This window comes from Vombatus ursinus, unplaced genomic scaffold (genome assembly GCF_900497805.2).
Source record: "Vombatus ursinus unplaced genomic scaffold, bare-nosed wombat genome assembly UNPS02014773.1, whole genome shotgun sequence".
NCBI classification, from domain to species: domain Eukaryota; kingdom Metazoa; phylum Chordata; class Mammalia; order Diprotodontia; family Vombatidae; genus Vombatus; species Vombatus ursinus.
This window is the reverse complement of record NW_020954551.1, coordinates 40,219,603-40,235,453: the sequence shown is the minus strand read 5'-3', so window position 1 is coordinate 40,235,453 and position 15,851 is coordinate 40,219,603. Positions and strand designations below refer to the sequence as shown.

General features: G+C 48.2%; 1 protein-coding gene across 1 annotated transcript in view; it reads right to left on the bottom strand.

Annotated features, from left to right (window-relative positions):
* The window catches only part of KLF15 (Kruppel like factor 15), a 24,668-nt gene extending 10,799 nt beyond the window's left edge, over positions 1–13,869 (bottom strand). The window contains exons 1-2 of the mRNA XM_027863882.1: positions 13,573–13,869; positions 3,970–5,060 (exon numbers count right to left, since the gene is read on the bottom strand). Of these exons, the coding sequence (XP_027719683.1) occupies positions 3,970–4,994 (1,025 nt within the window). The 5' untranslated portion in view covers positions 4,995–5,060; positions 13,573–13,869. The remainder of the gene's footprint in view (positions 1–3,969; positions 5,061–13,572) is intronic.
* Between the last annotated feature and the right edge of the window lie 1,982 nt (positions 13,870–15,851).

Genomic DNA, 15,851 nt, shown 5'->3' with positions numbered 1-15,851 from the left:
CCTCCTAGTTTGAGGAGACATCAATGGTCCTGAGCATTCATAAAGAAGGATAACCACCTCCCAATTTGAGGAGGCATCATTCGGTCCTGACCTCTAATACAAGAATCTCACTATGGCACCCCCAACATGGCACCATCCCATTCTGCCTTAACAATTCCAATGAAATGAAACTTGCTACCTCACAAAGAGATTTATTCTATTTCTGGACAGTTCTAGCTATACGAAAGGGTTTCCTTAATCTGACCCCTTTAACTTACAGAATACCACAAGAGAGCTGGAAAGGGTCATAAAGAATAGCTAAACCAACCAGCTCATTTTATAGATAAGGAAACTGAGGCCTAAAGGTTAAGTGACTTGCCCACAGTTAGCCAGGGTTAGACCAGGGATTGGTCTAATCCTAGATCTGATGATGAGTTTCACCTTGGTGCTGACTGCCCAGCTCACAGCTGTCAAGTGGTGAAGGCTGAAAACAATTCTTTCTTCAGTACAACCTCTGTGAAAACAATCTAGACAAGTGCCTCAATCTTCATTGGCAGCACAAACTTTATTATCCAGCATTCCTCAGGAAGGAGAAGCTGGAGGATCCAACCACACTGGGTTCATGTCCATGCTCCCTCAGGCAAAAGTCATGTACTGGACAGAGCCCTAGATTTGGAATCTGAAGACTTAGGGTCAAGTCCTGGCTCTCCTAACATTTTGGGCCATCTTGGAGAAGACACTTCACATTTCTGAGACTCAGTTTGCTTTCTGTAAAATGGAGCTAATGCCTATCTCCCTCCAAAAACTGTTTTGAGAAAAAAGCATGAAAAGCACTTCATAAAGTGTTATAAAAATATTAGTTATTATTATTATTGGATGTCACCAGTGGGGGATGATTTCCTCAAAGGGATAGGGTTAAATTTTGTATCTACGTATTCCATTTTCCTGCTTGATCTCAGGGATTTTAGGTAAAGTGGTTCCTTTTTACCAAAAGCTTGAAAACCTCTGATTTTATAGTCATACCTGAAACTTAAATAAAGACACACTTAACCATATCTCTAAGTTAACCATGCCTACGAAGAAACAAGTGGGTTCCTTGAATCACAAGGTCATGACCGAGGCACCACCTGGTGGCAGTGTACCCTAAACACAGGTCAAATTCCTATGGGCAATAAACACCTTTCCAAACGAACACTAATTCAAACGAGCAAGTAATAACATGTGTCACTGGAGCCATATTACTGGAAGGACAAAGCTCGTTCTGCCAAATCCCAAACCCTCACTGTCAGATCTGAAGCCACAGTAAAAAGAGGAATTCAAGAGGAGACATTTGAACACAAATAACTCCTGTAGGTGAGGATGCTAAAGTGGTGCAGTGAAGCATTGGATTGGGAGTCAGGATCTGAGTTCAAACCTTGGCTCTACCCGTTACTGTTTGTACAAGTCACATAACCGCTCTAGGCCTGCTTCCTCATTGACAAAAGGAAAGCATTGGACTGGATGGCCTTTAAGGTCTCCTATCTATGATCTAGATCCTGTCTCTCCAAAAGGTCAAGGTAGGAATAAAGCATACAACCACCCTCACTGGGTTCACTGCTCTTTGTTGACTTGCTGCAGGAGGGAAGCGGTGTATGCACACCAAAAAGCCTAACTTGGGGTTGAAGGGTGGTGATAGGACAATAAGGAGAAGACCTGGATTCTGGTTGCAGCTCTGCCATTAACAAACTGTGTGACCTTGAACAGATCACTTCCTCTCTCTCCACCTGTTTTCCTAACGAGTGAATGATGTGCCAGGACCAGAAGATCTCAAAGTTCCCTTAGAGCTCTGCCCATTCCAGGATTAGACTGGAAGTGTGAGATTCAGATCTCTGCAATACACTCACCCCCACACTAGGGGAAGAGTAGGGGGGAGGTGAGGCAGCACGGCAGGCCAGATCGCTAGAGATTCTTCTCCAACTCTCTTGCATTCTGTCCCCAGGGAATTTGGAAAACAGCCATTCCTGATCTCTGCTAAACCAGTAGCTTACAGGGAAGTGGCAGAAGGTCATGGGTAAGTGTAATCATTCAGAAAGGGCCTTTATAATCAAAGACATTGTTTTTTAAAAGTTCCACCTCTTTGGGCCAAATGTGTGCCCTAAATGGAAACGGGCTGAGTCTTCATTTCAGCATAAGTGTTCTCCCTCAGGGCAGGCTGTAGAGGTTTATTACTGCTTCTGACTTTTAACAATTTAGCACGGGCACACACACACACACACACACACACACACACACACATACATACATACATACCCCTTTCCATCCAAAGGTTCAACACTATCACAAATTCCATTGAGGACCCCAGAGGGTTACTATTTCCAAGAATTGAAGGACAACCATGTTCTTAACAAAGAGAAAATGATTTACACACTCCCCCCCAAATACACACATACACACACACACACACACAGAGCAAAGGCCTGGAATGCCAACAGTTCTTACAGGCTAGAAATTCCTATGGCATGACCTACACCAAGAAAGAACGTGGGCTTTGGGACTGCATGATGCCGTTAAGTCCTGCAGAGGATGATGAACTTCTGGAAAAGGCAGAGGCCTGCTCTGCCTGCTGCTACTAGTGGGCTGAGGACCCTGGAATGCAGATGTCTGGAGGGTGGGAAAAATACCTCTCCCTCCTCAGCACACAATCACAAGCTCTTCCAAGCCCAACCACCAAGACAGGCCCCACAATATTCCAAGTCGGGAAAGCTGGCTGCTACTGAGTGAGGTTGGGCCCGGCATGGCTCACAGCCCCGGCTGGCATGATAAATGCTGAAGACTGAAATAGGCCTGAAGATAGCTGAACTCTAGTCCTGGCTATGCCACTGGGAAATTCGCTTCCCTTTCCCAGACCTCAGTTTCCTATTCTGTAAAATGAAAGGAGGTTTGACTAGATGAGCCTAACCCTTTAGGTATGCTTAAAATTTCTTTAGTGTCCCTCCCTACAAAAAGTTCAATTCCCTCCCAGCAAGGGCCCTGCTCCAGCATGCTGACTGATTCCAGTATGGCAAGGAGTGGCCTGTGTTACTACCTGTGGACAAGTTGGGGATGATCAGTTATCACAGGCCTTTCATGTAAGAGGTCTGGAGGTCACATAGGGAGACTCTCTTCAGCTCCTGAGACCCAGTGACCTTCCCTCCGGGACAGGGAGAACACCCAGAGTCTTGGCCAACCACTCAACCTGTTCCCACCTCTTCCATGAAGCCTTCTTTGATTAGCCCAGCCCAGGGAGCAAGTCCAGGGTGAAGAACATTAGCTCTGAGGGGAGAAGGCCTGGGTTCAAACCCTGCCTCTGATCTTTGTTAACCTTAGGCAAGTCACCTAACCTCTCTGGGGACTGGTTTCCTTGCCTGCCTAAAAATGAGGGGTTAGATTAGGTGACTTCTAACGCCCCTTCCCACTCTCTACGATCCTCTGACCTCTCCATCTTCTGAACTCCTAACCCACTCAGAATCTACACCAGTCATTTGACCTTTGGCATGTAGTTCCAGCCAGGCTGTTCATTTCCAGGGTGTCCTTATCCTTTCGTCCCCCAGTTCCCTAAGGTGTCCCCCTCGGTTCTCCACAGAACAAACTCCTACTGCAATCAGACTAAGGTGAGCACAAACACATAGTAAGCCACAGCAAGCCTCACCTAGTTGTTAGGAAACTGGAAATCAGTTGGTCTCTTGCTTTGGAAATTGGTGCGGCAGAAACCCACGTACATATAGCTATAGCTCTATGTGTCTTGTGCCAATTGCTGGAGGGTGGTCCCACTTGGCTTTGAGATTCTCCCCTCCATGCTCCACCCTTCTCTTTTGGAGAGGGGGAACTGAATGAAACCAATGGGCAGCCTTACTCTACAGTGTCCTATTTTTGGGAAAAGCACAGCCCTTGTGTGCTAGGCCATAACTGGACTGGAATAACAGGCCCACCTCACCATAGGCCATGGTACCCATGCCACCCTAGGATACTGACCTCCAACCACACCCAGGCCACGTGCAGGCAAAAGGCTTCTCGCCTGTGTGCCTCCGCAGGTGGGCCTTAAGGTGGCTGCTCTTGGTATACATCTTGGTACAGCCAGGGAAAGTACATTTGTGCATTTTAATGAGTTCCGCCGCTGGGTTCTTTGGAAACTTCTGGCCTACCAGGATCCCTGTGGGGCCTGGCACCATGCCACCTGGCCCAATGGGCTTGGCCGCGATGGGGACTGGGGCAATCCGCACAAATTTGGAAGGCAAGTTCAAGTTGGAGGACTGGACGATCTGTGGCACCAGCGCAAAGGTCTGCCCCTGGATGTTGACAAGGAGCTGGGCAATTTTAACGTTGTCCGAATTCTGGCCTGGCGAACTGGGACCCGCGCTTGACTCTTGTTTGATCTGCAGGGGTTGGATTTGGAGTATGACGGGGATGCCGCCCTCTGCGGCTGTTGGACTATCTGAACTGTGGGCACCTTCCGCTGAGCTGCCAGACTGGGGGGTTTTGCTTTCTTTCAAGATGCCCCCAGGCAGGATGTGGTCTTTATGCTGCCCAGAAGAGAGCTGGTTGCAAACCCGAAGGTCCTTGGTCCCATTCTCAGGCCCTTCCTTGAGCTCCAGCTCCATGTTTTCCTCCAAGAACTCCTCAATCTCCTCCAAGGTGGGCTGGAACGGCCCCATGTCTTCTGGGTCTGGGAACCGGAAATGTTCCTCTTTCACCATAGGCTGGCACCGCCGCCAGTCCCACCAGGCCACAGGGCTGCCCCCCAGTGTTGCCTGGGACAGCAGGTAGTCTAAGATGCTGTCCTGGCCCTCAATGCTCGATGTGCTCCCATAGCTGGAGCCTAGGACCTGTGAGTCAGGGCTGGAGCAGGAGCAGAAGCTCGAGGAGTCACTGTCATCTTCTGACAATGGAGAGGGCAGCATGTGGTATGCCCGCCCGCCAGCCGGCATGTCCCCCAGGTAACCAATGGGGAACTTGGTGGTTGAGAAAGACTCCCCCACCGGGAGCAAGTGATCCACCATTCCTAGAACAATGCTTCCGGGATGCCCACCAGCATATACCACAAGGTCTCAAGGTCAGATGAAAACCTGCAGAGAAGGGACAGAGAGGCAGAAGAGTCAGGCTGTAGTTCGAAGTGCTCACTCTAGCAAGCCCAGTCGGAGAAGGCAGGCTGGGAGCTCAAACATTGCCACACGCTCGGCTAGAGCTCTGTCACTGGTGAATTGTGTCTGCCTAAGCATTTTCCAAGATTGCACCACCTGTTTGCAAAAGAACCCTTTCCAAAAGCATTTCACAACTCTGGGCCCATTGGGTTGCAGACAAGGGCTCCTTCCCAGAATTCTCCAGGAAAGGTACAATGAATATGCAGAATACACTGTCATTCAAAATGGCCAGGGGAAAGGGACATCCTGGTAGACCAGGTATTCTACCTGACTGAGGATCATGGAGGCATCTATGTACATAAATCATAGATTTCATGCCTGCAAGGCCAGTCCTAGGGAATGCAGGAATCTTCATGGTATCCTCAGCAAGGAAGCAAAAAGGCAAGACAAAAAGGCATTGGCAAGACCACGCTGGCATCAACCTCACAAATGAGGTACCTTCCCAATGGGAATTAGCATAACATAGAGGAAGAAGCTGAAGTCTGAAAGTCCTGAAGCCTAGGTTCTGACCCCACGAAGGTCACTAACCTTAAGCAAAACTCTTTCTCTGGACCACACATACCTCTTCTGAAGAATAAGAGGGCTGGACTAGAATTCAAGGGCTCTTAACTTGGGATCTGTAAACTCACGTTCTTATATATGTATTTCGGTAACTGCATTTCCATAAAATTGATTTCCTTTGTAATTCCATGTATTTTATTCTATGTATTTAAAAATGTCATTCGGAGAAGAGGCTTACCCAGACTATCAACAGGGTCCAGAATACAGAAAAGGTGGCACTGGATGATCTGAAGGGTCCCTTCCTGTTCCAACCCATTATGACCATTCTAGTATCCTATAGTAACCCATTATCGACCAGGGCCACACTCCCTCCCACTGACTGCCATTTTGCTGGTGGCCTGACACTGGACTGGCTTTTCTCCCCTCTTTACAGAGTCAACAAGAACCAGCTTGGTCAGAAGTGCTATTTCTCAGAGGAACTTTGCCCCTTCAAAAGCATTGCAGCTGTCTTGTTTATCAAGGCTAGAATGGGGGGGAGGGGAGGAGGGGAAACGGGAATGCATTTCATCTGTGGCCAAAGCTTCTAAGGTTACCTGACTTTGGCTGCACGCACATGAAGTTTGTGCTGTACGATGGAAAGTGACAAAGCCCCCTTCATCAGTCTTAACAAGCATCCTAATGAATTGTTTCCAAAGGAGACCAATGGAAGATCTAGGCCCACACATAGTGGAAAGAACCCTGGACCAGGAATCAAGAGACTTACACTTGAGTTCTAATAGTGAATAACTGTGTGACCTTGGGTAAGTCACTTCTCATCTCTAGTTTCTTCCACCTTAAAATGAGGGTGATAATAGCTATACAATCCAGGAGGGCTACTGTAAAGAAAGCAGCACAATCCAGTGGGGCTACTGTAAGGAAAGCAATTTCTAAAACCTAAAGAGCTATCAAAGAGTCACTTGTTAGAACTGCTATAAGGTCCCACTAGTTCTCTAGAATTTATCTCTGGGTGAGATAGAAGCAAGTCCTCTTCCCCCGAGGACAACTCAAAAGTATTTGTAATTGTCTCAGTGGCAACCCCCGTGACCAATATGAAATATGTACAGAATGGAATCTGGGGCTACCTCCCACTTACAAGGACCCAGACCAGGCCTTCCTGCCATCTTGTTCCTCTTCAAAGTTAATGTTTTCCAATTTACAAAGAAAGACCCCAAATCACAGATTGTCAGAGCCAGGGAGGATCTTAGAACAGAAATTGTTAAGAACCGGGAGAACTAGGTTAGAACACAGAATGTCAGGGCTGGAAGGGACCACAGAACATAAAATGTCAGCTAGATAGGGCCTTAGAACACAGAATGCTTGAGTGAGAAGGGACCACAGACACGGTTTCATTCAAAGCCATCACAGTTAGATCCTACGTAGTCTAATTGTAGGTGACTAGAATGAAGAGCTGAAGTGAGCCTACATGGCTGTGTTCATAGCATTGGAGTGAGAAGACACCTCTGAGGTCACCTAGGGCAAATCTCTCATCTTACATGTGTGGAAACAGAGGCCTAGAAAAGTTAACCAGACTTGTCCAAGGTCATCCAGATCTAAGCCAGGATAGACTTCCAATGCAGGATCTCTGACTCCAAATACAGTCTCTTATCCAGTATGTCCCAGTACCTCTCATCACAACCGTCACGGATGTAGAGCATTAAAATCTACAAAGCCTTCTTCTCATGACTATCCCATGGAGTAGGCAGGGCAGGAATTATCACCTCTGCTTTATAGACACAGGCTTAATAAAATACCTCCCCAGGGGTCACACAACTAGCAAGTGTGATTCAGACACAGGACAGACCAACTTCCAAGTTGCTACACCATCAACTATAACACATGCTCTTTCTTATTCATTTTGCCTATCCAATCTCATCTATCCTTTCAGACTTAGAAACTGGGTTTCCAGTACTGGATCTCCCACCAATTAGCTGCATGACTGTGGAAAATTCACTTAATCTCCCAGGTTTAGTTTACCTATCTGCCTCTAAGGTTCTGTCTACCTCTGGCATTCTATTATTCAAAATTCCTATCCCTTTTATGATGATAATGATGATAATGATGACTGACATGGGCAAGGCATTTAAACTCCCTGCATCTCAATTTGCTCATATTGATAATGGGTTAATTGCTATTAACCTCCCCCTTGCACCACCACAACCAACCTCAACTTAAAAGGTAAAATGATCAGAATTTGATGCACACGGATGACTATGTCTTGGGTTAACTCCCAAATCTCTGACATACCTAGAAAAGAGATAGGACTGAACATAAGGTAATACTAAGAGGATTTATAACTAGCTTGGCCCAGAGAGATCATTTACTCAGACAAAACAGGATGAAAATTGAGATCTTAAAAGTCATCTAGTTTAAACCAGTCTTAAATTGAGTTTAAACAGTTTAAGAAGCTCGGTAGAGAGTGGAAAAAGTTTAAGAAGCCCTAATCTAGTTCAATCTCCTCATGTTACAGAGGAGGAAACTGAGGTCCAGTGGGTAAGGTGATTTACTCAAAGACGCACATGTGATAAAAGGAAGGGCAAGAATTGCCTCAGACTTCAAAGGCTTCTTTCCATTGATCCATGGTACGCTAAGTGATGGGATTTGAACCTAGGTACTAGATCCCAGGGCCTAAAAAGTCTCAGCTATTCAAGAAAGACCTGCATATTCAATTGAATTACTAGAATGACTCTACCTGTCCACAAAACTCTGGTGTTGGCTGTAATGAGATGTCAGGGTCCAAGAACAATTTAATCAGTTGGCAGACGGAAACAATATACACAATATACAGGCTTTAAAAAAAAAAAGCCTCAACAAAAGTTGAGAGTTGCTTTGTTTTGTTTTGTTCAGGTCCATGACACTCACAGAAACGGGAATTGGAAAGGAGCAAAGCCTTCGGAGAACTTTCTTGTTACTGTCCTTGGGCTCCATCACAGTCTCTAGGTAATGTCACCACACTGGGCAGCTGTCACATTTTAAAGTCTTGACCTTAAAGTCGTAAAATACTCTGTGTGGCCCAGTGGGCGTTGAAAGTGCGTTGAAAACATATTCTTTTAATCAATCTTTAAAAAAGAGGTGGATCCCTTGCAAAGAAGGATTGGTATAAAAACAAAAGCTAACGATAAATAAATAGCCCTCTTGTTGGCCCATGGGCCAATGGAGTGGGGTGGGCTCGGGTTTAAAAACCTACATTCAAATCTCAAGCAAGTCTATTTAACCTTTCTTAGCCTTGGTTTCCTTCTCTGAAAATTAATGAGGTGAGAATAGATGATCTCTACAATCTCATTCGGTTCTTAATCCCATCCACGTTCCTAAGATCTTCGAAGAGCAGGTCAACCATGACACCACACCAAGCTCTTGTGTCTATGAAGCTCATTGGCTCAGTAACAATACTAGGAACACTTGAACGTGTAGGACAAATGAAATGAAGACTGATTACATTTTTCCTGAAATTCACCTATCATTTACCTACCATGTGCTTGCCAGGTCCTGAGCATCAGATGGCATGAGAGAAAAGAGAAGAGATTGTCATCTTCATAGCACAGTAGAAGAGTACTGACTCTGAAGGACCCGGTTCAAATCCTACCTCAAATGCTTACTTACCTGTGTGACCTCGGGTGGTATATCAATAAGTATTTATTAGAAAGAAAGGTAAAAAGAGTCCCCCTCCTTAAAGAACAAGCATTGTAATAACTAGGTATATACAAGATGTATGCAAAGTAGATAGAAGGTGGGCAGCTAGGTGGCACAGTGTGCCTGGGTCAGGAAGACCTGACCTCTGAAACTTACTAGCTCTGTGACCCTGGGCAAGTCACTTAACCCTTAAGTGACCTCATCTGTAAAATGAGCTGGAGAAGGAAATGGCAAACCATTCCAGTATCTTTGCCAAGAAAACCCCAAATGGGGTCGCAAAGAGTCAGACATAGGTGAAAAACAACTGAAGAAATAAAAGGTAACATGGAAAGGACAGGCACTAGTAGCTGGGGAATGGACAAGGGCACGTTGTAGGAGTGGGGATGTGTTCTGAGTCTTAAAGGAAGTCAGAGAAGCCAAGAAGGGGAGGTGATGTGCCTGACCATTCCCAAGCAAAGGCCTGGAGACAGAAACTTGTCTGGGCTCAGTTTCCAGATCTGTAAAATGGAAAGATACCTGTGAGGCATCTTCCTGATCTTGATCCATGAATTATGACAACATATATATGACCGTAAATAATATGTGACAGAACATGATACAATGTCAAATATATTGTAAAGATCAACCAGCACTGGGTGAACCAGAAGGGAAAACCATTTACTCTTCACTGAAAGAGAAGCTCTATAGTTAAATGACTTGTAGAATAGGAGCCAGCACACCTAAGTTTTAGTCCTCATAGAAGTCATGAACTTTCTGTGTGACTTTGGGCAAGTCACTTACCCTAGCATCACTGAGTCCAAAGGGAATCCATAAAACGCATCTGGGTTAACCCCTTGCCTTTATCCCTCTGTAAAGCCTCCTTCCATTCTGTTACAGAATGACTTCTAAGTCTAAAATGACTTCTAAGATCTCTTTCAGCTGTGACTTCCTATGTGCTAAAGCTCCTTCCACCAATAACATCCTGTGTTCTAAGGCAGGATCCTCCTGGTTCTAACATTCTGTGATTTGATACAAGAAAGTGTTCCCTGAGGAAGTGAGACTGGAACTGGGCTTTGTAGGACTCAAGATAGAAAGGAGGAGGGGAAAAAACACTGCTGGAGGAAGTCGATCAATGAGTGTTCAGTTCTGGATTTGCCAGGGAAGAACAAGAGTGAAATTTGGAGAGGCAGATCGGCCCTTGGATACCCGCCTAAAGAGTTCAGGTTTGAAGTGGTGGGGACAATTGTCAGTTTGTGAATAGGGGAATGCCAAGCTGAAAAGGGAAATTGCAGATCACGGTGGTGTCACAGAATGCAAGGCAGACTATTGTATTACGGGGGAGACTAAAGCAACGGGAAATCCATTAGGAGGTGGAAGACTTTTCTCCATTTAAAAGGAAACACAAATTACTTGCTTAGATTCAACTTTTATAGTTTGGAGTTTGTGCCAGGAGACAGGTAGGGGAGTTGCTACATATCCTTCTAGGGAAGGGACCCCAGTGATTCTCTAGTTCAGTCCCCCTTTTATAGAGGAGAAAACAGGTTCAGAGGGGTTACTTGCCCACAGCAAAGCCTAGACTTGCAGACCTAGGTCTCTTGGCATTCAGGCCTCCTCTCTTTCCACCAACCCCAGTCTCTTTCCTAGCCAAGGCATAATCCCAAAACTTTCCCTAATCATTCCTTCAGGCAAGACAAGGTTATGGGGTGCGGGTGGGGTGGGGAGAGGGGAGTCAGTAGATGAGGAGATGTTGAGGGACTGGACCTGTATGGAAGGAGGAATTTATAATCAGAGTAGCTCAAGCCAAAGCTTACCATTAGGTTCACAGGAAAATTCAGGGGGGGCGAAGGGAGGAAGGAGTCTAATTTCCTTATAAAATAAGAGTCTCTAATCAGCTTTGGTCCCAGACGCCAAAAAGCACAGTAGGTCCCACAGCATTAGCACCTACATTTCAGCAACATCTCACCCTTCAGAAAACTGGCCTGCTGCCTGGTTTCTTGAGTAATCAGAAGCCTTCCACAACTGTAAATAAACCTTTTCCCCCCCTTTTTTGGGGGGGGTGATGGGTCAGAATCTTTTTAGGACCCACACATCACAGCCTACCCAAAACACTAGGGGCACTTCCTTCCCAGGATCTTCACCAAACCGTTTGTCCATCATAAGCCATGACTGGTCCTTTTAGAAATTGCATTATAAGAAGAAATACATTTCAGCCTTCTTGGATGAGGGCTGGAAGGGAAGGTCCAATCAAGCTAGTGTTGGATTCCTAATCCCACGTCGGGGCTGGAACGGGGTGTTCAGGCTTCTTCCAGGGGTTCTCAGGGCTCGGGGATCCCCTTTACTAGAGGCTGGGAAAGAGAGGACGATTTGGAGGCAGAGAAGGGAGGGGCTCAAACAGCCCAGGGCTCCCTTTGAACTTCGCCACCCCTTGTTTGTCAGTAGGGTTGGAAACACTCTGGGACAGATCCTGCTCGGGCATCATTATGCAAGATGAATGCCCGTTCCCTTTGCCCCAGCATTCGCTGGGGCCCCCAGGCATTCAGCCACAGAGCACAAGGCGGCTCCAGGCATTTCTATGCTAATGTCCCGGGCCTGAATGGGTTTCGCACAGAATGTGCCCCGCGATTCAAGGCTTGGGAGAGAGGAGGACGAGGGAGGGGGGAAGCAGGAGGGGGAGGGGGGAAGCAGGAGGGGGAGGGAGGGAGGGACTGCGTTTCTCAGTCAGTGAGACACGAGTTATTTTTAAAGGTTGCTACAGAGCACCTGAGTGCTGGTTGTGTGTGTGCGTGTGTGTGAGTGTGTTTTTCCCTTTCCCACTCCCTGAATAAACATGTCGAAATGCCTACGGTATGTGTCAATTACACCTTGTTCAGCGCTGGGCCTGAAGCTCTGAATGGTTCCGATCGAGATGGCGCATAACCAAATACTGGCTGTTGCTGTGTCCAGCACCCCCCCCCCCTTCCTTCCACCCCCTTCTTTTTTTCCTTGATCCCAAAGAGCTGAGGATGACCGACAGTAACCCTGCCTCTCTCCGCTTCTCCTGTCAACAGAACCAAAACAGCTAGCGGCCAAGCACACTCGAGGAGAGCTGCACTCACTGACTCGTTCCCCTCCAGCCCCTAGCTCCCCAACCACTTCTCTCCAAAACAACCCAGCTGCGGCGTTCCCGCAACCCCACGATTCCAATCCGCGGGCCGCCTGCCAGCCTGCCATCTGGAGAAGTTTAGCGGGAAGGGCTCCCCTCCCTCCCCCTCAAAAAAAAAAGCGGATTCCTCTAGTTGTTCTCCTCTCGCCCCAGCCCGTGCCCCGAACACGGACCCTGGGAAGTGGACACTTGGATCCTTGGGGTCGCTGCCGTCTAGCCCCCAGCGAGCCCATCCCTATCCCCGCAACCTGGACACACAAACAGCTCAGGGCCGCATTCCTGCGCAGCGCCTCCTTCCTCGCCCAGGCTGTGGGCACCCAACCTCCCAGTCCCGACTGACCAGAACGCTCGGTCTGCCAGGGAGGTCAGGCACCTGGCCCCGGCCCGGACCCCAAATCCCAGCGGGGCTAGGTCAGTGACCGGGCGTCCCGGTAAGGCAGGCGCTTGGCCTTGCCTGGCTTGTTTACGCCAAAAGCCCACCTCCCAGTGGGCCGACCGGCCAGAGCTCAAAGGCCATCTTCCTTCCCCGCCCCGGGCCCATATGGCTGTAAACACGTCGACCGCTTCCCATGGAAAGAGTCGTTAGCTCGGCTGTACTGATCCTGGGGATCAACCCGACTTCCTGGGCTGAGACCCCTCGTGTTGGATCCTATCCCATCCTACCCACCCACCATAAGCATGACCAAGTCCCGCACCACCCCCCCCCCAGGGCTACACAGACCTGAAGCCCCACTCCAACACGTCACCCAGAGACACAAGCTCACAGAGGGACACACTGGACACATACACGTTAACAGAGACACGTAACAGAGACACACTCCGAGGTAGACACACACATAACAGACACATGCAAAGACACACAAACACAGAGACACACTCAGACACACAAACACGTAGAGGCAGACACACAAGGACACATCAACACGTAGACCCAGAAGCTAATGTATACATGTAGATATAAACACAGACTCACACGGACACTCGGTTTCTAGGGCTACACGTCCCAGCAGGTTTCCGCACCCATATCCCCTCCAATTAAGCAGGTCCCCATTAATATTCCCCTCACTTCCTCCCCCCCCGATCCGCTGTCCGTCTCCCTAATTTGATCCCAACCTCTCCCCTTCCCCCACCCCCAACACCTTTTCCTACCTGAACTTTCCGCACCGTGAGAATTTTAAGGGATTGGAGAGGAATCAAAATGGGGTCTAGCGCAGGGGGATGCACCCCAAAAAAGAGAGGTTCCACCAATCCAATTCCGAATCCGAGGGAGCTCCTTTTTGGATGGAAAAAAGACAACACACCAGCCCCCCAAAAGGGGAAAAAAATAGAAAACCAATCCCGTCTGAAGGCTATGAAATGAGCAACTTTGCGGGCGAGCGAAGCACAGCCGGGCCCGGTGCCCTTGAACTAGAGCGAGCTGGCTCGCTCGGGCGGGGCGAAGGGAGGCAGGCAAGCGGGCGGCCCGAGGGGGCAGGCGGGCGGCCGAGGAGGCAGGCGGCCGTGCAAGGGCAGCAGCCTGCGCTGCTGATGTGTCCTTTAGCCGAGCGAGAGTAGTACTATATGGCCGTCACATGACCGCGGGGAGGCTATCCCTGGGAACGCAGGGGAAGGCTTGGAGGAGGCTCGGCCCCAGCGAGCCGGCCCATTGGTCGTCGCTGCCGCGAGGGGGCCGGCCTGCGGGCCGGGCGTCAGTGCCCGAGCTGGGCGGCCCTGCGCGCTCGCGCGCTCTCCCGCGCCCGGACCCTCCGAACCCTCCTCGCCTCCGCGTCCCTGTGCCTTGGGCGCTCCGGGCTAGCGGAGGAGCCGGCAACAGCTGCTCCCAGGGCGCATGGTGCCGCGCGCCCTACTGCCCTGGGAACCTCTGCCGGAGCTGGGCTGGCCAAGAGGGCGCGTGAGGTTGGGCTCTGCTCAAAAGCGTGAATGAGCCCGAAGGAAAGCTAACGATGGAGGGGGCGCGTGCGCGTGGGTCTGGAGGTGCGCGCTGGGGTACGCGTGCGCGTGCGTGTGCGTGAGCCTGGTGGCTCCCGGTCCAGTCTCGGCCACAGCGGCGCAAAGCGCTGGTCAGAGCCTTGTGGTCCCTCCTCATTCTCTGTCCCGGCCTCTTGGGTGGAATGGGAGGACTTCAAATGTATCTGTTAGTCGGGTCACAACCTATATCTTGATGGAAGGCAATCAATCAAAAAGATTTATTAAGTGCTTACTATATGCCAGGCACTGTGCTAAGCGCTTTACAATTATTCTCTTTTGATCTTCACAACAGCCGTAGGAGGTAGGTGCTATTATACTTTATATAGATTATATAGTAGGTTCATTTTACAGATAAGGAAACTGAGGCAAACATGAAGTAACCAGGGGTGGGGAACTTGCAACATGTGGCCTTCTAGGTCCTTGGGTTCCACCTTTTGTTCAAGTTTTACAGAACAAATCCTTTTATTAAGGGGATTTGTTCTGTGAAGTTTGGATTCAGTGAAAGGGCCATTCTTGAGGACTTAGAAGGTCACATATAACTTCAAGGCCTCGGTTTCCCCATTCCTGGCATGGCCCATGGCCAATATTAAATAAATCAATAAATATTTGTTAGGGTATTATGTGTCAGGCACTGTGCTAAGAGTTTAGGATACAAAAAGAGGCAAAAGACAAGTTATTTAACTTTTCTAATCTCAAGGAGTTTATAGTCTGGAAGGGAGAGATAAGACAGTATGCAGATAAGTACAGTAAAAATGAGCGTAAGTACATACAGGAATATTAACAGCCATAAAATCAGGACAAGGGAGAGAGCTGTTCAAGTTGTGGGGAGTCCCTACCTGGCATGGAGAGAACAGTGTGTTCTAGTGGGCATTAGCCTCAGAGGCCAGGGACCAGGGTTTTAGTTGTTGTATGGTTTCAAATTCTTAAGTCATATTATTAGCAGATAGTATTGTAATACTATTTCATCATCCCCATCTTGTAGAGGTGGTACCTGAAATCCAAGGAAGTGTCCTGACTTGGCCAACTTCTAGTAGCAAAGTCAGACCTAGAATCTGATCTCCTGACTCTTGCAGCGTGTAGAGACAAGGCAGATGGTAAAACTGGGAGGACTTATGAAATAATGGTAAGGAAGATGGAAAAGCCTGGTGGTCCTCCATCTCACCAGAAAGAAAAGAATTAATAACTTCCATCTCATCCAAGCCACATAAGAAGATAAGCAGCCTCAGGATGGATCCTAGGAACAGCCTAGAACAGAGCCAGAGAGCAAAGGGGTTAGGTAAGGTAGGAACAGCATCCTCCACCCTACTCTTTGGGTCTTTCCATCCCTTGGCTCTCCAGTGGATTTTTCACAGAGGTGGTTCTGTGGGCCCAAGTTGCCACTACTACTACTACTACTACTACTACTACTACTACTACTACTACTACTACTACTACTACTACTACTACTACTACTACTACTA